The following is a 22,172-nucleotide window of genomic DNA, read 5'->3' as shown; positions in this document are numbered from 1 at the left end:
GTTGTGTTGGGTTTATCTGTTCTCCAAATCACTGGCTAACCCAACCCATGGAAAGGCTAAGAGCATGTAGTCTGAGCAGTTAGAGTGATAATCTCTGGATTTGGCCAGAACTATCTCTGAATGCTGGTTCTACTACTTGCGACCTTGGACAAATTCCATAACATCTTATACCTCAGCATTTTCATCTATAAGACAGAGGGCTAATAATAGGTTAACTTAGAAGTTTGTAATGAGGATTAAATGAGATGATGCATGGAATGTATATGTCATTACTATTACTGGTAACAATTCTATAGTGATTTTGTGACCTGCTATCTTCCTCTCCAGCCTATTCTCTTTCCCACCTCCTTCTCCATTTCAGCCATTTCTCTGATCCCGTCTTTCCCTTTCTCTCTCGCCCTGTTGTGCTAACAGGTGTGCCTTGTTCTCTGCCAGGGTGGACAGCAGGGTGGGAATCTCAGAACAGGGACTACTTACTGTCCATTTTGCTATGTGATTCACCTGCCAAGTGACAGGCAAGAACTGCAGGGCTGCATTCAGCGTGGACAAACACCTGTCCTCTGTATCACCACAGCTAGGCAGACACTGGAGCTGAGTCATGCTGCTGCTCACCACCAACGTGCTCTCAAAACTCAGGAGATAGGGACCTGAGAGGACAATCTAGCCATCTCTCTCTCCAGGTCAGGCTACTCTTCAATCTTCCAGGAGGCAGGAATAGACAAAGGAAGATGCTATTATTCACTGAGGAGTGAAGAGTCTTTAACATCAGGATGTTGCTTTTTATCCCCAAGCTAGATTTTAGATTTTGCATATAAATTCACTTTTTAAAGTTATCTTTCATAGAGAAAGATAACTCATTGTAAACATGCATCACATATACAGTATACCAATACACAATATATAGTATTAAATAATACAGAGTACTCTGTATGTATGTTTGTTTTTACTGGTTAAGAGTTTGAACTCTGGTCAGACATGGTATCTAATCCCAGCTACCTACTGTTGATGGGTTTGTACTCTAAAAACTGATTACAATAGTCTCACTAGATCCTTATATTAGGACAGTTCTTGGCTCACAGAAAGAACTCAATGAAAGTTAACTATCGTTGTTGTGGTTCTGACACATAAATATATAGTGAGAGGCCAGTTGGCTTCATGAGCTTCCTCTTCTGCAATCTAAACTCCTGATTATTGCTTTTAAGCTGTGTTTTTTTTTTTCTATAACCTTCAATTTCATTTTCCATCTATTAATTTGCCTTTCTATGTCTAGAATAAAACATATAATGCCAGTTGAGTCTGATCAGCAAAGAATAAATGCATGATATATTTTAGGATTATCCTCTATATTTCCCTATCCCAACTAATAATATGAGTTGAAAGAAATAAAAATGATTTGATAGCAAGTGTGTAACTTTTAAACACTTTATTATATTTATATTAACTCATTTTATCATTAAAATAAATCCATTCATTCTCTCCAGCTATGCCATACTTTATTATTCTAAATATATACTTTTCCCCCACATTTTTAACATCTCTATAATCAAGATGTGTCTTGCAAATGATATGTTATAGTCCTATTGACAATCTTTTTTTTCTTAGTAATACATGAAATAATGGTGCAACTTATAAACTGATGAAAACCTAGAATCAATGAAATAGAGTATAAAAGACAACCTTGTTGCAGGCAGTCTTTTAACAATTTAGTGAACAAGATTGAACAGTCCTTCTTTTAGTGAATCCAATCTAATTAGTAATACAGAGAAACAAAAGATGGTTTCTACATGTGTACAACTGTTATGGGAGCAATGGAGACTGATACTTTGCTTGTAGAGGACAGCGAAGGTTTCCCAGTGATGGTGATGTTACCTAACTTGGACTACAATTAGCCTGCAGCTTGATTGTCATCCAATCAAACAGGATAAACAAAATCCTAGAAGCTGAAAAAAGCATGGGACATTTGGAAATCTGAAATGGTTAAGAATGGATTTAGAGTATCCATGGAAGAATGACAAAGTGTGAGGGCAGAGAGGAAAGCAGAGGCCGTATCCTGATGGGTCCTGCAGACATGTTGAAGTGCATCCTGGGGGCTTTGGAGTGCTACTGAAGCACAGGTGTTACGTCCATTTGACAATCTAGAAAAATTAAGACCTAGAGTAGCCAAATGACTGGCTTTAGGCTGGAGAGCAAACAACAAGAATAATTTAATTCCCTCCCTCTGAGATTTACTTTAAGCCAGATGTTTATGTTATATCAGGATTACCCAGGACATTATTCTCTCACTGGCTATACTGCCAGCGCATGCATTACTAAATTGTCCTTTCTTTAGTTTATATTAAATTAATGTTTGGTTTCAATGAGAGGAGGGTAGAACCAATGTGTTGGTTCTTAAAAAATTATTTAAGGTGTATGTGGCCTAGTATCCAGATATTTGGGTTCAGTTAAATCACTGGTAAGTGATCAATCACTGCCAAGGTCATCCACAGTTTGTCATTAGGTGATGGATCTGCCAGTCTTTTATAAATAAATCATGCATTCACTTTCATGGTGCATGCTTAACCAATTAAATAAATAAACAAACAAATAAATATATGAATAAATAAGACAAAACCAAATGAAAGAGGCAATGCTTATGGGGGGAGAGGGGTAAAGGTTCACAACATCTTTATACTCTTTCATTTTATTATGCCACAAGAAATTCATTTCAATTTATCTTAAGGCTTTTTCAGATGCTTTTTAAAGTCATATAATCCTTTGTTTGACTAAAGTAAGCAATTTTAGTTGAAATGTGACATAAAAGCATAATAGGAAGACACTAACTTTTGAATTAATTACACAGGGTCAAATGAAAAAAAGAAAAATATTTGAATAAACATATTCTATTCCAGCCAGACAGTCTTGACTCCTATTATCGCATTTAAAATAATTTTGTTCACAGGATTTGTTGGTTGGCACAAGCTGTCTTTTTTAATGAAAGAATAACAAAGAGCCTTTTGCTTTTCTTTTTTAGAAAGAAAACTACATGAATCACCTAATATCTTTGACTCACTCAAAAAGGGAGCGCATCTATGACTGACAAGCATGGAGGTCCTTTTTGATCAGAGACATCTTTCGTTTCCAGAGGACAAGCAATGAGTACAAATGCCAATGCTTAGGTCATGATGAGATGACAATTATCAGCTATTTGAAAGAAATAATAGGTGCCAGGATGATAGCTTGCTACACTAATTCAACTGAAGGGGACAAAGAGTGTAAAGTCTTTAATAAAAGGACAGACAGCAGTCTACTCAATATAGTGTAGACATAGCCATCTTAATGGATATAAAGGGGTTAAATCAGTAACTTTGATTCTGTAAACCTCATGACATTGGAATTTTAATTTCTAAAGAGTGGGGAAGAGAAGGAATGGTGGCCTTGTTAACACAAGACTGGTGAATGATAGGGGGCTAGAAGAGAATGCCAGAGACTGAAGGAGTCATTTTAGAATGGTAAACTCGGGCTCGAGTCCCAGCACTGATACTGCTAATTCTGTGACCTTGGACTAGCTACTCTTCTCTCTGGGACATCAGAAAAACAATTTCTACGTCACAGAATTGCCATGAAGATTAAATGAAACTCTATGCTTAAAGCAAGTGAGGCATAATGTGTGTGAGTAGGGACTACTGTTAATGTTATTATTTTTGTGATTATTATTACATCCCATGCTTCTACTTAATTCTATTGGCATTAGATGAAGTAAACAGTAGACCAGGCAACCATGAATAAGGCACACTGCATTTTTAGAGATGGCATTTAGGCTTGTAAACTCCCAATTAGCTTTTCAATTAACCCCAGCCTTGAGGAATATACTACCCAGACCATATCTGAATGCTAAAATAGGACTGATGGGCTCTTATGGGTGCAGGTTGTTCTACTAGAGTAGGAGGAAGTAAACTATGCTACCTATTGCAAAAAGAAGCTGCAATTTACAGAAGGTACTAAAACAAAATCAGAATCATTCTCTGTGATACAGATTTATATCTCCAAAGCTAAACTATGCTCTGATTCTATCAATAGCTCTTTCCCATTTAAGTGTACTACTCATTTTCTAAATATAACAAAATAATAATCTTATTGTATTCATCTTCCTTCATTTTACAATAAAGCATGACAGTATATAGTCAGCAACCCTTTACACCCCACTCGCATTTGCAATTATATGACCTCTGATGTTATAATAACACTGTATATATATCTTTTTCTATCATTTGTTAACTGTCTTCTCAGTTAAAGTACATTATTAAACTCGTTATACAAACAGTAATCACAATAGTTAGCTTGAATAGTCATGTGATAAAACTAGGCACACAGAATAAATCGACTATTTCCATTCATCGAGCCTGGACCAAGGGCCTTCATTGTTTAAGGTAGCACACCTTTCAATTTATTCCAGGAACTCTGTGAATATAAATTTCATAAAAAACAAACTAACAAACAAACAAACCCTGAAATGCTTTTTCCTTGTTATTCGGTATCACCTAGTATTCAAAATTAATTCCTTCTAGCTCCTCTGGCAAGGACAAGGGCATTAGAAATGATCATTTTTAATTTGGTCTTTATCACTCGGCAAAACTTCAGTTCCCTCATATTGATGTCCATACTCCCTGAGATAAATCACTTAAAACCCTTCACCCCACATTTGGCATCCTCTTGCCTGTTCTAAGCGTTCACCATCACAGACATGACAAGGAGGCATCAGAAGTTCCCAAACTAGCTTCTTCCCATACTTAAGAAATAGAAGCCGTGTCACTTCCTCAGATCAACATCCTTTCAGGTGCTATACACTGACTTCCATAGAGCTGCTCTTCTCCACATTCAGGCTGAGCCTGAGTTAAGTGTCACTGGGACATTCAACTTTTCTTTGCATGCTAATTTGGCATAGTCATTATTTTCCAGGGGCTCCCAGAGCCATTTGTGGTCCCTGACAGTCCTCTCATCTGTACAACCTATAATTTTCATAAGAAGAAGGCACTTTTTTAACACATTTGCTAAAAAGAACACCACACACACACACACACACACACACACACACACACACACAAAAACTACTTACAAGTCTTTTCTCTTAAAAATTACTGGAGAAGCGAAAAAACAACAACAACAACAAAAAAAACCTCAAGCCCAACTGTTCAATATAAAAGGTGCTAGTACATGACAATTAGATTTGCAGGCTTTTGCCTGTGATATATATAAAAAAAACAAAAAAGAGATCAATTCTACCCCACTCTTGCCTCCTCCTCCCCCACCAAAATGCCATTAAGTAATGAGTTTGTCTTCATTCTACATTCTTCAGATCTGGACATTCTAAAAGGCTACAACCCTGAAGTCAGAACTCCACTGATGTTCTCTCTTTTCCCACTACACACAATTGTATCCTGGTTCTTCACTGGATTCTTGCTCACGTTAGCAACATCCCTACTCTGAAGAAACAAATAGCAAGTGAAAGTGAAGAAAGCTGGCAGTGAAGAGGGAGGACTGTGCCCCAGGCCAGAAAAGCCATCTCCGGATCCATCTCACCAGTAAAGACAGAAAGGACAATGTACCAAAGGTTGCACCTTCAGAGTAATATGAAAAATATCAATTCCCAAAATGTTGTCACCTTTGGAAATCTCCCCAACACTTCTCAAACCGGATACAGATCTCCTAAACAAGACAGTTTGCTCCAAAACCATAGGGCAAATCAGAGAGACAAGCTTATAATGCATCTTAGGACTTCCAGGCCATTTACATTTTCCAGAGATTGATAACTAATGAGGCAAATCTACACAGAGGTTTTCTTGAAACAGCCAGTCAGTCCTGCCGAATGAAAGAAATACAAAGCCATCCTCTAAATGACTATGTGGTGAGAAATACAATTCTGGCTCATTGTAAATACTTTTTAAAGGATGGCTCTTGTTGATTTGAAAACAAAACAAACAAACAAAAAAAACTACCTGGTACCCATGTGGGATCTGGTCATTGTTATTCGGAGTCCCAAATATGTGGTCCTAGGACACAAGCTGGGACACAAGTGCTGGAGAAACACTGGGGGGTTTATCATGCCCCCCTCCTTCGGAATCAAGGACTATACTCATAAAAATAATGCAGTGTAGCAACAAGTTTACTAGAGAGCTCCCCGGAGGAGCAAGCATTTCAGCTGCTCCAGGGCTTCCCCCCTGTGTCATGTAAAGGAACTCTAAGTCTCTGTGGAGACCCTTTTTCCATTGATGCTGCCCCCAAATATTTACAACAACCAAGATCCATCTGACGTAGCCCCCCCCCCCATGTTCCCCTCCTAAGTAGCTGGGCTCCAGGAGTCACCCCTTCTCTAAGTGGCATGGACCACATCCCCCGTGAGAGAGAGGCAAGCTCTCCTGCCAAGCGAATAGCGACTGCGTCTGTGCTCCGACCAGACCAGCCGTCCAGAGCAGGCAGTTTGCAAACCAGAAAAAAAAAGAAAAAAAAAAAAAGATCATCTCCATCCCCCCAGCTCCATACCTTTTCAGATTTCGCCTTCCTGGCATTGTGCACGAACCTGCGACCCAGCTTCTTGGCGTACCAGATGGAGGCGAACATCGCCAGGCCGGCGGGAGAAATTCACAATGAAGCTGCTGCACAAACAGTTTCCCCACCTCGGCTCAGAGACAGCCAGCGGGATCGGGCTGAGCTGTCACTCGCAGGCTGTTGCTTTCTCAGTTCCTCTCATGCTGGTGAGCCAAGGGAGGGGGTGGGTGGAGGGAGGGGTAGGGGAGAGGCAGTCCTGCTTGGCCAGTCTGCAGGTATATTTACATCCCGCCAGCAGGAGGTCTGGGCTGGCCGGGCGGGCGCTGCCTTCCTCCCGGTGGCTGGCTCTCACAACCAGTCAGCTAGGTATCTGTCTGCGGCTCTTGGGCACCGTCACCACCCAAACTCCATGTGTGTCTGGAGGAAGGAGAGCTGCAGTCCACTCATCCCATCCGGAGGCGGCTCACCTCCCGCCCCGGGCTCCGGGAGTTACACGCCTGCTTGGCTTCCCTCAGTCTTGACTGTTCCTGCTGGAGGCAGGAGCCCAGGAAAGACAGACCCACGGACAGCCTCCCAGGTAAATCAGCCAATACAGGAGCTGCCAGGCACAAGGGAGGGAGAGACAGGGCCACCAGGAACCTGGCCCCCGCGGGCACAAACAGGTGTCCCTAGACCCCATACCCTGCTCTGGTCCCCTCAGAGAATTCCATCTGGCTGTTCGGTGGCTGGGAAGAGAGGAGTCCTTCCCTTACCCCCTCCTCAACTCCCTTTGGTTCAAGGAAAGTTGCCTCTGCTCATGAGCCAGGCTTATCGATACCTGAGACTTTATTTCTTAGAGACAAAGCACAAAGTGAGCCTGAATAAAGGTCCTTAAGTTTTCAAACTCATTGGTTCTGCCTCTAAACCTATTGGGTGCTCTTCCATGAATACACACAGGTTTTCAGCCTGGGGAGGAGGGGATGGGGAGGAGCTTAAACCTACCTTTACACTAAAGCAGAGCAATGTACTCCTTTTTTTTTTTTTTTTTTTTTTTTTTTTGAGCCCTCCAGTCTTCTTGCAGTGATAGTCAGTGATAGGTGGAGGACCGTGATGTCACTTTTGGGAAGGTAAATTTATGATTTCTGGTAGCTCCTAAACCATGCTCCTTTGAAGAATCTTCACGTTTGATTCTACCCTAGGTGCTTTCAATGTCAATGATTTTATTAGGGTTTAGATTACAGTGTTTCCCAAACTTCTCTCATGATGAGAATCACCTGGTGGAGTTGTTAAAACACAGATTCCTGAATCCCAACTAAGAAGTGCTAAACTAGAATTTTTGGGAACATATAGGTAAAATTGTATACTTAACTAGTGCTCTAAGACAGATTTTATATACAGAGCACTAAGTTAGGTATGCAATTTTACCTATATGTTCCCAAAAATTCTAGTTTAGCACTTCTTAGTTGGGATTCAGGAATCTGTGTTTTAACAACTCCACCAGGTGATTCTCATCATGAGAGAAGTTTGGGAAACACTGGTTTAGAACTTTAGACTTTGAGGCATTGAAAAGGTAAACTCAGCTCAGGTGTTGTGGCTCAGTGGTTGAGCATAGAACTATGAATCAGGAGGTAAGGGTTCAATTCTCAGTCAGGGCACATACCTTGTTGCAGGCTTGATCACCAGGGGTGGAAGTGGGGGGAGGTTGGGGGGAATACAGGAGGCAGCCCATCAATGTTTCTCTCCATTCTCTCTCATCATTGATGTTTCTATTTCTCTCTCCCTCTCCCTTGCTCCCTGAAACCAATTTTTAAAAATTCCTTTAAAAAAAATAAAAAGGTAAAAAGTTTTAACAACATGTGTTTTGTCCAATGAAAGAACATTTAAGCCTTTACACACAAACTAGAGAAGAAAAGTAACTGGAAAATCTTCCTTCCAGTGGCATACAAATAAGACTTAATCCAGTAATTGTTTTCCAGTTGATGGAACAGAGGTGCCCAAAGAATGCCCAGAATATTTGGCATAGCCCTCCCTTCTCTCACCATACATCCTGTGAGGTTTACCCTAAAAGAGGCTGGGTCTTCCTTCAGTCTACGGAATGCTGTCTGACCAGGTGTATCAGATATCCTTGCTGGCAATTGGATAGTTGGCAGTATGGGATACAATGGTAGTCAGAATGCATGTCCCTGTTAATCACCAAGGTAACCCTGGTGCTGGAACAATGTTTCGCAGGATGCATTCAATGTGTGTTTGCTGAATGAAAGAAAGATCTGGGTTCTAACTCTGGCCCTGCTCCTACCTTGATTGCTTATTCTATGTTTGGTTTGGCCCGTCTGTACATTCTGAGAACTGGGCAGATGGTTTTTAAGGCCTCCCTGCCTTATGAGTCGATAATTCTGATTATGCCTCTTCATGTGAATCTTGAACAGAATTGTCTGGTGCTCACTAGTGGTGTACACTCTGGGAAAATGACTCAGTGTTCTGAAAAGCCAACAGTGGCACCCTGGGGACAGCAAGCCTAGCTGCCACCTAGGGTTTGGTTTGGCCATCAACTGTTTCTGCTTCTCTGTGCTTTCACTCCTATGAGCTCCCCTCTTCTTTCATTTTCTTTCGATGCTCTTAGACAACCCTGTGCCAAATTTTCCACATCACACCCTATACTCCATGGAGGAAAAAGGACATACGAATCCAACAAATAAATAAATGATCACCCCTGCTTAGTTTTCAAAGAGCCGCTCGGCAGGAACACAGCTTACCCTACTATTGCCATGATGCTAAAAGTAGTCATTATTTCTGCATAAAGTTTGTCTAAGCCATGTTGTAGTTGAAAGACTATTCAGTTGAGAATAAAGTAGATGAAAAGGAAAAGGGAGCAAGGCTCCCTAAATTAACGAGTAAAAATAAATTCTTTTTTTTAAAAACATTTTAAGATGGACTCAGACAATAAAGAGGTGAGAAAAAATGCTGAGCTGTTAAACCACTGATATTAAAGGGAGAAAATCAAAGAATGTTAATTCAATATGATGGGGCTACCAGATCATAAAGTAATTTTTGCACCTTCTTCATAAGTTAAGATTTCTTAGGTCACTAAAACTGGGGCTTGGAGAGATCTTTGATGTTTGATGGTTTTGTTGGTTGGTTTTACTTTTATATTGAAACTTTAATGACCTTCTTCACACATCTGACCCGGAGCCTTTATAAACTTTTATGGGATGGAGTTCTGAAGAAAATAAATTGGCCTGCCAGCTAAGATTAACTTAAAAATAGCAATAATAGTCTAGCCAGTATGGCTCAGTGGTTGAGTGTCAACCTATGAACCAGGAGGTCATAGTTGGATTCCCTAGTCAGGGTACATGTCTGGGTTGCTGGCTCCACCCAGGAGGAAGCATGCAGGAGGCCAATCAATGATTCTCTCTGATCTTAATGTTTCTATGTCTCTCTCCCTCTCCTTCACTCTCTGAATCAATAAAAATATATTTTAACAAATAACAGTAACCACCGTTCCTAAAATAGACAGGTGAAGGCAGAAAAGGAAAAGAGAAGTAGGACATTTGTAGTCAAGATCCACATACCAGTGTATGTTCTGTAGATGCTTAGCATAATGTAGGTATTCAAAATATATTTGTCGAATGCATCTATGCAAAGGAAAATCCAGGAACTTTACAGAATAGAAGGTCCAATAGAAGCATATCCACAGATATTTGAGTGTAAAAAGTCTTTTGAAAGATGGGCACCATTTAATGAAATGGCATCGTTGCTGTAGTTATACAACCTCTTTCCCTGGGTTTCTGCACACATGCGCCTGCTACAAAGGGGTGGCAGATGCCTATCATAAATCCTAATGATCTCTAACCACTGCTCTCCTGATTGAGATAAACAACTTTTGCAGTTACGCCGTCAGGAAAACCAGTTTTTCAGAGGCTTTCCATCTGTATATCATCACTACCTGGACAGACCGTTTCTTTTGTAATTTCATTTCTAATACCTCTCATATGACAGAAGCCTAACAGTACAGCTGAGTCTGAGATGCAAAATTAATCCTTTTAAGTAGCTTTGGGTTCATGCCTCAGCAGACACACTGTGAGTTCTCAGAATGCTCAAGGTAAATGCAATGTTTAAATCAAGCAATTAAGTATTAAACAACTACATTTTCTATCTAGCACATGGACAATTTTCTTTTGAAAATCATCTAGGTAGATCATCGATAATTATATAAACAGACTTAACATTAAACCCAAGAAGCTGCTAGCTTGAAAAGCTTTCTAGAGTAGGTGTTTAATACACATCAAAGAAAATGCATGCTTGAGACATAAACAAACGAATGTACAAAACAAATAAATATTCAAATATTTGTCTGATTTATTTTGCATATCTGATCGCCCCTTGACTAATATCTGATATTAGTCCATTATTAAAAAGCAGGTGTAGGACATACACTACAGTACATACAATTTATTACTAAAACTTATAAAAATAATATTTAACTTCAATTCACAGAAAACTCAAAGATATTGATATTAGTCACCCCTGTAGAAAGAAATGGAAAGGGAAGATTAAAAAAAACAGTGCCAGGCTAGTGTTGCTCAATAGTTAATCATCAGCCCTTGAGCCAATAGGTCACCAGATCCATTCCGGGTCAGGGCACATGCCTAAGTTTCAGGCTTGATCTTTTGATGTTATCTATTGATGTTATCTCTCACAGATGTTTCTATCTCTTTATCTCTCTCCATCCCTCTCTCTGTAAAATCAATTTAAAAAGCCACAGTTAAATAAACAATCACATTTTGTTCTATACATTGTGTTATTTGTCTTTTACAATGAGAATGTATTAATATTTTTACCAGTATGGTTAAAAAGTTAAGCAATACTTCTCCACAAAAATGTACTGATTATTTATTCAACATCAAACTCTGGGGACCACCAATTGAATAAGATATAATTCCTCCTCTTAAGAAGTCCCATAGGTTGGGGGCACATTGTATTAAGAGATGAGTTTTAATGCAGAATGGCACTAGAACAGATATGTGAAAATTATGTGGGAGCTCAGGAAAAAATATACTTTTGTGTTTCTATATTCTATAAGACCAATAATAAATGTTATCTATAAAAAGTGCAATAATTAGTGTGAGTGTATATAAAAAGCAAAGGAATAGCTAACTCTCTCTGCCTGTTTTATCTACATGGACAACGGAAAAATGGTCACTATAACTTTATGTGTATGCATCAACACCAATGTGTACAAATTGATCCATTTGCAGATAGATATATTCCTGCCCCACAGAATCAACTGGTTATGGACAAGTGTGACAAAAATGTTTGAGTCATTGCAAATATAATCCCAATGACTATAATGGGTTAAACCTACCTTTTTTTTTCTGCTCTCAAAATCAAAACTAACTGTTGTTTGAGTATCTCACATTTCCTTTCTTCTAAATGTGGTATCATGATATACTTAGGCACCCAGAGATGTGACAACTTTATATTGCACTCATCACCATATAGCTGCCATCCAGATTTAATAAATGTTAACATTTTGGTATATATGATCCAGATTAGTTTAAAGAAATAAACCCTTCATAATATGTTCAAAGTCCCTCCACCTCACCCTGCCTCAAATTCATCTCACAATAATGGTCAATAAACATTCTTGTACCTCTGTAAGCATATACAACTTTAGAGTAGTTATTTCAAAATGTAATTTGTGAATCACAGAATGTGTCCATCTTAAAGTTTCATAACAAATCTCTCTCTAATTTACATCATTACTAGTTTGTAGCAGTCCTACATTCTAGATGACACAGTATAATCAGACATTAAAATTTTCCAAACATAAAACATAATGCTTAGCTCCTTGGAGTTTTGATGTGCAGTTTTCTTTATTACTAGTGAGATTTAGAAACTTTTAAAGTGTTTACGGGCTATTTTAACTTCCCTCTGTTCATAACTTTTGAACATTTAAAAATTAGGTTCAAAATGTCCTTCAATAGATTAAGATGATGTGGTATAATATACAATGGAATACTACTCAGCCATAAGAAAAGATGAAATATTGCCATTTGCTACAACATGGATGGACTTTGAGAATATTATGAGAAGCGAAATATGTCAGTCAGAAAAATCTAAGAACCATATGATTTTACTCAGATGTGGAATGTAAAACTGAAACTCCTAGACATAGTCAACAGTATGATGGTAACCAGAGGGAAAGGAGGTGGTGGTACTAAAGGTTAAAGGGGGCCAAATATATGATGGAAGATGGTTTGACTTTGGGTGGTGGGCACAGAATACAATACACAGATCATGTACATAGAAATGAACACTTGAAACCTATATGATTTTATTAACCAATATCACCCCAATTCATTAATTAAAAATAAAATAAATAAAAAATAAAGATTAGGTTATATTTTTATTGATTTTTAAAAACATTTTATGTAGTTTGGACACTAATTCTGTATTTATTACATATACTGAAAATATCTGTTCCCAACTTCTGACTTGTCTTTTAAAATCACTGTATGTTATACAGTCCTCATAACAATTTAAATATACTGAAATTTATCAACATTTTCCTATATGCTTGTACATTTTGTACATGAGAATTTTTCCCTATTCCAAGTTTATAAGTATCTTGTATTTTCTCCTAAACAATTTAATTTTTTTTTACAGATTTTCAATTAAAGATATGGTTTGAGATAGGAATCTATTTTCTCCTATATGTATGGCAGTTATCTATCTTCCTTCCTTCCTTCCTTCCTTCCTTCCTTCCTTCCTTCCTTCTTCCTTTCTTCCTTTCTACCTTCCTTCCCTCCTTCCCTCCTTTTTCTTTCTTTCTAGTGATATATAAAAATTTTATTCCTGTTCTTTCTGACTTGTAATGCTTCTTAGTCATGTCTAGATTATATGAGTATACATATAATTATTCTGAGCTCTTTTGTTATTGTTCTATATTTATTTACCTGTGCTAATATTAAATTACCTTGATTGGTATGCTTTATGATAAATATTGATAATTGAAGGACTAACAATCCTTTTTTACCTAACTTTTCAAATTAATTTTATAAAGTTGTATATACTATGCCCAGTAATCCATTATTATTTTATAGTATTTAGTACTATGTATTTAGTGTATATCCCACACCTGCTATTATATGTTGTACTAGTTCCATTCCTCACCAAATCAGTCATTATTATTATCACCATCATGGTTTTTTTCTAATTAAAAGTTACTGCTAAAAATTTATTTTCTCATCATTATTTTTAGCAGTCTAAACCTCCTAAATGTCTGTCTTATTGAAGTACCTATTTCAATAGTTATTTCTGTAAAAATCTGTGATGGTTAAACATACTCAGTCATTTTAATAATTTTTTTTAATTTCTAGAGGAATATCCTGTCTTTTATCACGGCGTGTTATTCTATTAAATTTTTTTTTCCTTATACTTTTCCTGAACTGTCTACATTCACCTTACAGTTTGAAGGATAGCAGAGGTAAACAGATTTCTAGATTGATAATATGTTCCCTCAGCACTTTGAAGATATCTCATACTGTCTTCTGGAATCTATTTTTATGATAAGATGTCCGCTGTCATTCAAATTGCTACATTGTAAGCAATGTCTCTTTCTAGGTTTGTTTTAGTTGTGTTTCTTTCTTTTTTTAAAAAAAATCTTTTTAACTGCTATTTCAATATAATTATTTTTCTAAAATTCTGCTTGGAACTCATCATTTTTTAATCTGATGAGTTATAAAATAAAAACCCAGTCATTATCTTTTATAATCTTCTTCTTTCTCATTCTCTCTGCTGTCTCCTAAAATCCTCTTATATTTTTCCTGGACCATTTCATTTTATCTATCCTACTGCTTCATACAACTTCTATTCTTCTTCTGTGTTGTGCTGTTTTCATAGTTATATTCTCTATTCAATTATTATTATTTTAAGTTTTAATCTCATTTTGCCTGTCTACACAGTATTCATTTTTAATAAATTATACTTTTTAATTTTAGAGGAGATAGATAGATAGATAGATAGATAGATAGATAGATTGATTCATGGTGTGTTATTCTATTAAATTTTTATTCCTTCCTCTACCATACTTTTTAATGACTACGTTTATCTGATACTCTCATTATCTAATTATTTTGGAAGTCAAATTCTGCTGATTCCACTCCTGGTGGATAGTTTCTATGTGACATTATATATTTTTATTCTAAGATCTTCTTTAGCAAAAGTTACCTCTTATGGGAGTCCCAGGGACCTTTAGTTATGCAACCATTAGTACAGACTAATTTTGTACATATGCTAGTTGCCCAGAGAGTTCATGTTTAGTGTTAATATTCCCATACAAAAGGGTTAAATTTACTTTTTCTTTTTCTTTTCCATTCACAGTAGAAACATGTTTCCTTATTGTTTCCCTGGTAAAATAAATAAAGTGTTGTTTTTTTAAAGACCTCTCATTAAATGAGAACCCTTTTAACTTTTCAGTTATATACAGGGATTTCAGTTTCATTTCTCTTCCTTGGGTAATTCCAAGGTCAACTGTCTTGCATCAGAATCTCACATTCTCATCTTCAAGGGCCCTTATGGAGTCCTATATACCTTGGGAGACCTTAGTAAGCTCAGGAACTTGCTGCACTGGCCATCATTTTATACAGACTCCACTCAGGGTGGCGTTAACCCAGAAGCAAACTGGAGAATTTCACTGGCCTGCACATGAGGTTTTAGTGTTTGATAAACATGTCTGACAATAGTACATGTAAGATTTATTGCAAAATGTTTCATGCAAGACAACAATATGGTGAAGGCTGGGGATTGGATGCAGGGTAGAGGGGGGTAGAGAGAAATTGGGAACATCCGTAATAGTGTCAATATTAAAAAAAGAGATTTCAGGAACTCACCTAAGTCAAATGGTATTCAAAAATCACTATCATATCGTAATCAATTACCTAAAGTTAGCAATAACATAGACCACTACCACATTTGAGAACTTGGACAAGTAATGCCAAGTGTATAAAATGAGGTGATAATGGAAACCACTGTGTTGATAATAAATTTCAAATGTGAAAATACATATACATATACATTATGTAGACCTGAACCTGGCATACATTATGGGTGTAATAAAAATGTTGGTTTGAGCTCTAACTGGTTTGGCTCAGTGGATAGAGCATTGGCCTTTAGACTTAAGAGTCCCAGGTTTGATCCCCATCAAAACCTTGGTTTTGGGCACATCCCCAGTAGGGGATGTAAGAGGCAGCTGATCCATGTTTCTAACTATCCCTCTTCCTTCCTCTCTGTAAAAAAATCAAATATATATATATATATATATATATATATATATATATATATATATATATATTATGTAAAATATATATATTTTTAATGTTGTTTTTGTATATAGTATAAGTTGGTGGTCTAGTTCCTTTCTCTTTATCTTTCTCCCTTTCTCTCTTTCTCCCCCCTTCCTTCCTTCCTATCTTTTTTCCTTTACTTTCCTTTTCTCCCTTCCTCCCTTTCTCCCCTTCCTCTTCTTCCTCCCTTCCTTCCTTTCTTTGTGTATGTACCTGTCCGATTTCCCCAGAACCATTTATTGAAGACACTGTCTTCACTCTAGTGTATGCTCCTGCCTCCTTTGTCAAATATTAATTGAGAATAATAGCCTGGGTCAATTTCTGGTTCTCTGTTATGGTTCACTGATCTATATGCATGTTCTTGTGCCAATAACAGGCTGTTTTGATTACAATGGCTTTCTAGTATAACTTGGTATCCAGTATTGATCCCTTCAACTTTGTTCTTCTTTCTCAAGATTGCTGCAACTATTTGGAGTCTTTTTTGATTCCATATAAATTTTTGGAGTGTTTGTTCTAGATCTGTGAAATATGCTATTGGTATTTTGATAGGGAGTGCATTGAATTTATAGATTGCTTTGAGTAGAAAGGACATTTTAATGATGTTATTTATTACAATCCAGGAACACAGTATATACTACTATTTGTTTATATTTTCCTATATCTCTTTTTCAGTGTCCTGTAGTTTTCTGAGTAGAGGTCTTTTACCTCCTTGGTTAAGTTTATTCCCAAGTATCTTATTTATTGTTGTTGTTGCAATGATAAATGTGATTGTTGTGTTTTTATGTTTTTAAGTTTCTCTCTCTCAGAGTTTATTATTGGTGCATAAAAATGCCTTCAATTTCTGGATATTAATTTTGTATACTGCTAATTTGCCAAATATATTTATTAAATCTAGTAGTTTTTTGGTGGAGTTTTTAGGATGAAAAAAAAAAGCTGTGGTACATTTATATAATGAAATACTATGCAGCTTTAAAAAAGAAGGATCTATTACCCTTTGAGACAATATGGAGGGACCTGGATATTACAATATTATGCTAAGCAAAATATGCCAACCAGATAAAGACAAATATCACGTGATTCACTTAAATGTAGAATCTAATGAACAAAATAAACTGACAAATAAAATAGAACCATTGGCATGGAAGCATGAAACAGACTAGTGAATCTCAGAGGGAAAGGGGGTGGGGGGGTTGGAAGAGAGTAACCAAAGAACTTATATGCATTGACCATGGACACAGACAATGGGTGGAGAAGGCCTAGGGGAGGACAGGAATGAGGTGGAGGGGAGCAATGGGGAGAAAAAGGAGACATTTGTAAAACTTTCAACAGTAAAGATAAAAGATGTTTTATTTATTTTTATTCATCCTCTAATCTTCAGAGAAGAAAAAAAAGCACAACAGTCAAGACAATATGTGTTTGTATGTGTGTGTACTATTATGAAGAAGCAGAACATGCTTTTTAAAACTCTATGTTTGTATTTAACCACCCTCACACCCTTCTCTTTCAAGTCTTTTTTCTCTTCTTGATTCCACAAGTGAAGACAACCTATAAATATCTTTCATAATTTAAATATTTTTAGTTTCAAAAGCATCTCTTTTCTGAAGCTTGAATTATATTTTAATAATATTTTCTTAAGCTTCCTAAATGCTTTTAATTTTTTGAATTTTCTTAGAGGTCCTTTTCATTGTAAAATCTTTCATAATAAGGCAACTCAAATAGATTCTGAACTTCTAGTAATTCTGGATCCACATGTTGTGATTTGCCCCCATGCTTGCAATAAAGTTTTCTATAACTGAGGGTATAGACCAGTGTTTCCCAAACTTCTCTCATGATGGGAATCACCTGGTGGAGTTGTTAAAACACAGATTCCTGAATCCCAACTAAGAAGTGCTAAACTAGAATTTTTGGGAACATATATTAATAGGTAAAATTGTATACTTAACTAGTGCTCTAAGACAGATTTTATATACAGAGAACATATAGGTAAAATTGCATACCTAACTTAGTGCTCTGTATATAAAATCTGTCTTAGAGCACTAGTTAAGTATACAATTTTACCTATTAATATATGTTCCCAAAAATTCTAGTTTAGCACTTCTTAGTTGGGATTCAGGAATCTGTGTTTTAACAACTCCACCAGGTGATTCTCATCATGAGAGAAGTTTGGGAAACACTGGTATAGACTGATAATGCAATGGCTACCAAAAGGAATTTATAACTGAGTGGAAATAAGTAAGAAGCAAAGTGGAAGAACATCAAGCCAGAAACCAACAAAATATGGTTATCTAATGGAATATGCGTTATCTGTCACTTGGGAGTAAAAAACAAAACAAAACAAAACATGCAGTACATACAGTTTTCCTAAAATAGTTACACAATGATAGTAGATGGATAATTAAATCATTTTATAACAGATGGTTTAATTCTATACCTTCAAATATACCTGTCTTACCAAAGCATGCCACAAATACAGGCATTTAAACATCACTCATCTAAACTGAGCCCTCTGGCATGGGAGCTTTCTAATCCTATCTAATTAAAGATAATATGCAAATTGACCATCACTCTAACACAGAAGATAGCTGCCCCCATGTGGACACAAGATGGCTGCCACAAGATGGCCAGCAGGGGAGGGCAGTTGGGAGGACCAGGCCTGCAAAGGAGGGCAGTTGTGGGTAATCAAACCTGTAGGGGAGGCAGTTAAGGATGACCGAGCTAGCAGAGAAAGGAAGTTGGGGGTGACCGAGCCTGCAGGGAAGGGCAGTTGGGAGGGACCCACGCCTGCAAGGTAGAGCATTTGGGGGGTGGGGAGGACCAGGCCTGCAGGGGAGTGCAGTTGGGGGGGACCAGGCCTGCAGTGGAGGGCAGTTAGGGACATCAGGTTGGCAGGGGAGCAGTTAGGCATCAATCAGACTGGCAGGTGAGTGGTTAGGAGGTGATCAGGCTGGCAGGCAGAAGCGATTAGGGAGCCAACAGTCCTGGATTGTAAGAGGGATGTCCGACTGCCCATTTAGGCCCTATCCTACTGGGCAGGTGGACATCCCTCAAGGGATCCCAGATTGGAGAGGGTACAGACTGGGCTGAAGGATACACACTCCCCAGGCATGAATTTCATGTGCTGGGCCTCTAGTGAATTATAATTCAGTTAGCCCAGTATCCTATCTATCTCAACAGAATCATTTCCTTCCATAGAGGGGTGGAAGGTGTTAATTTGGGAGTCAATACTATGAATTTTGTTTTACTTTTAAGCAGTTGTCTTACCTCTGGGTTTTGGACTATATTCCAAAGTCCTCTTAACTAATCTATTAGTCCATGACATTATGGCCCAAAAATTGATCTGTAAGACAATGAACATTTAAGTCCAATGGCCATTATTTCATAAAGTTGCAGTCTTGCCATATTGTCTTCTGAACCTTTACAAAAATATTCTGTTTCCATGACAAATTCAATGTACTTATATTTTTGCACACGGTGTCCCCTCTGCCTGCAGTCCTAGCCTTCCATTTCACTTCCTGCTCTCTGCCTTCTATATGTGAGAAATCCTTACACATTTTTGAGACTTGGTTCAACAATTCTCTATGGAATCTTTCCTGATACCCTTAGACAGATCCAATTTGTTCTATTGCACTAAAGTTAAATTTTCCTATTGTACTTTGTACATATCTCAGGTTTACTTCTATTACATATATGATTACTTTGAACTTCAATGTTTCCCTCTAAAATTCACATGCCTTATTTATTTTTGCATCCCCAGAAATCTAAATAGTCCCTTAGATAGTCCTTCGGATGTGGCAAGCATTTAATGAAAATAATTGAATAACTTAATAGTTACTAGGAGCCCGATGCATGAATTCATGCACCAGTGGGGTTCCTCAGCATAGCCTGCGGAATTGGGCATAAACCAGCTCTCCAACATCCCCAAAAGAGTCCTGGATTGCAAGAGGATGCAAGCCAACCCAAGGGACCCCATTGATGCACCACTGGGGCAGGGGAGGGACACATGAAGTTGGCCAGCTGGGGAGGTACTGCAGGAGGGCTCCAGGGCATGTCTAACCTGTCTTGCTCAGTCCTAATCTGCCGGACCCCAGCAGCAAGTTAACCTACTTACCGATCAGAGCTTATGCCTCTTGGTGATCAGTGCACATCATAGCGAGCAGTTGAGTGGCCTTATCATATCACTAGCATATTATGCTTTGATTGATTCAATGGATGACTGGACAACTGGACACTTAGCATATTAGGCTTTTATTATGTACGATTTGCTGAATGAATGAATAAATGAATGAGCACACCACTTTAATTAAACTGGAAGAAGAAAAGAAGGCACTATAAAGACACCTATTATGCATTTATTATTACTCTCTATTTATATTTTTACCTCATACTCATTTTTGTAGTAAAAAAGATAAATCAAAGTCATTGTAAGAAGGGTTCAAAGTGCTTTGAAAGGTAAACCAATTAGACTTGTTGATTTGTGATCTACCATCTGTCAATTTTTTCACTTGCAATTCCTCTTCTTCATAGATAGATACCAGATATCTTTTACAAAATTTAACAAAAAAAGCCATATTTATAAGTAAATAAATAAACTCACTCCTTAATTTTTTTTTTAAATGAGAGCCACCAATGAAATTATACAAATTATACAGGATGAAAAACTATTCATTTTCCATCCTGTCACCTACACAAAACATAAACAACAGCTGTTGAAATCCTCAGTGCAAATGTCAATTGCAGATAGTGTTACTGAAAATAGTCCTGATATTAATTGCAACCTTTCTTCATCTTAAGGAATATATACATTTTAAAGAAAGTATAATAGTATCCTTTAGGGCTGAATAGAGAGAAAAGGGAAGGAATTGACTTGGTAGGTGCCTCCTCTTTAAGCTATTTTAACTTAAGCATCTGAAATGAAAGTATTTTTTCTTTAAGCTACATAAATATTTTACCCACTAAGGTACTTAAGTGCCTTATCTCAATACTTATCTAACCTCAACCATTTTTATCATATTCACATACTACCTCTTTGTTGTTCATTTAGATTATTTTTAAAAATATATTTTAGCCGAAAACGGTTTGGCTCGGTGGATAGAGCATCGGCCTGCAGACTGAAAGGTCCTGGGTTTGATTATGGTCAAGGGCATGTACCTTGGTTGCGGGCACATCCCCAGTAGGGGGTGTGCAAGAGGCAGATGATCGATGATTCTCTCTCATCGATGTTTCTAACTCTCTATCCCCCTCTCTCTCTGTAAAAAAAATCAATAATATATATATTTTTATTGATTTTTTTACAGAGAGTAAGGGAGAGAGATAGAGAATTAGAAACATCGATGAGAGAGACATTGATCAGCTGCCTCCTGCACACTCTCCACTGGGCATGTGCCCGCAACCAAGGTACACGCCCTCGACTGGAATTGAACCTGAGACATTTCAGTCTGCAGGCTGATGCTTTATCCACTGAGCCAAACCTGCTAGGGCAAGGTTATTATTATTATTTTTTATTTCACTTGACTCACTTTTGAAATAAATTTAATTTAAAAGATAACTTATCACCAGAATTAACAAAAATAAATCACACTACCCACAAATAATAAAAGCATACAATAAAATACAATGATATAGATGACAATAGAATACTCATATTTAAACATAATGAAAACAGATTCATAGTAATTCATGTAAGTGTAGTTGAAAAGAGAATCCGTGTTTTATATTTTAGTTACTACTTGTTTTCTCATTTAAATTAAAAATTAAAATAAAAATGTATTTATTTTAAGTATTTGTCATTCCATCTTACGTATACCACACTTTAGACAATATTTACAGCTCATTTAATCATTTCAGAAAATCTCTGAATCAGATATTACCTTTTTTTTATAAATTAAGAAACTATATTTCTAATAAAGTAACTTATAGAAGCCCATTTTTCTAGAAGAAAGTAGGCTTTACATCCTGCTTTCTGCCTCATTTTCTTCTCAATTTTGAAAACTTGTTTGATCTTCAGTGCCCCTATTTTTAAAGCACAGTGTGACAGTACAAATAATAATATGTAGTGCCTTATAATGAAATAAAAATACATGAAGTACAGAAAGGGTGAGTGCTATGAGTTCAGACAACATTCACTAGCCCATTTTTGGAGTGGAAATGACAGGCTTTCTACAATATAAGAAAGAAAATTTGAGTTGGGCCTTAGAAAACAGTCAAAACAAAACGTACATTTATATGCCAAAGGAAATAGTGTGAATACAAGTAAATTGTTGAAAATCATGAGTTGTGTATGAGGAGTAGTGGAAAATCATGATGAAAAAGCTATAGTCATACTGTTAT

At 37.1% G+C, this 22,172-nt stretch overlaps 1 protein-coding gene across 7 annotated transcripts in view; it reads right to left on the bottom strand.

Annotated features, from left to right (window-relative positions):
- LOC311628225 (disks large homolog 2) overlaps nucleotides 1-22,172 on the bottom strand; it is a gene marked incomplete at its 3' end in the record, with an annotated part of 1,110,130 nt that overhangs the window by 810,506 nt on the left and 277,452 nt on the right. Inside the window, exon 1 of one of the 7 annotated variants that reach the window (XM_084895246.1) lies at nucleotides 6,517-6,801. The exons of 5 other annotated variants lie outside the window; for them this stretch is intronic. In XM_084895246.1, coding sequence (XP_084751372.1) covers nucleotides 6,517-6,594 — 78 coding nt within the window. In that variant the 5' untranslated portion in view covers nucleotides 6,595-6,801. Of the gene's footprint in view, nucleotides 1-6,516; nucleotides 6,802-22,172 lie in introns of those variants that run through there. One more of the 7 variants, XM_084895248.1, reaches the window with a different exon arrangement.

The sequence above is a fragment of the Pipistrellus hanaki genome (assembly GCF_964339955.1).
Source record: "Pipistrellus hanaki genome assembly, chromosome: 9".
NCBI classification, from domain to species: Eukaryota; Metazoa; Chordata; class Mammalia; order Chiroptera; family Vespertilionidae; genus Pipistrellus; species Pipistrellus hanaki.
This window is presented reverse-complemented; position numbering and strand designations above follow the sequence as displayed.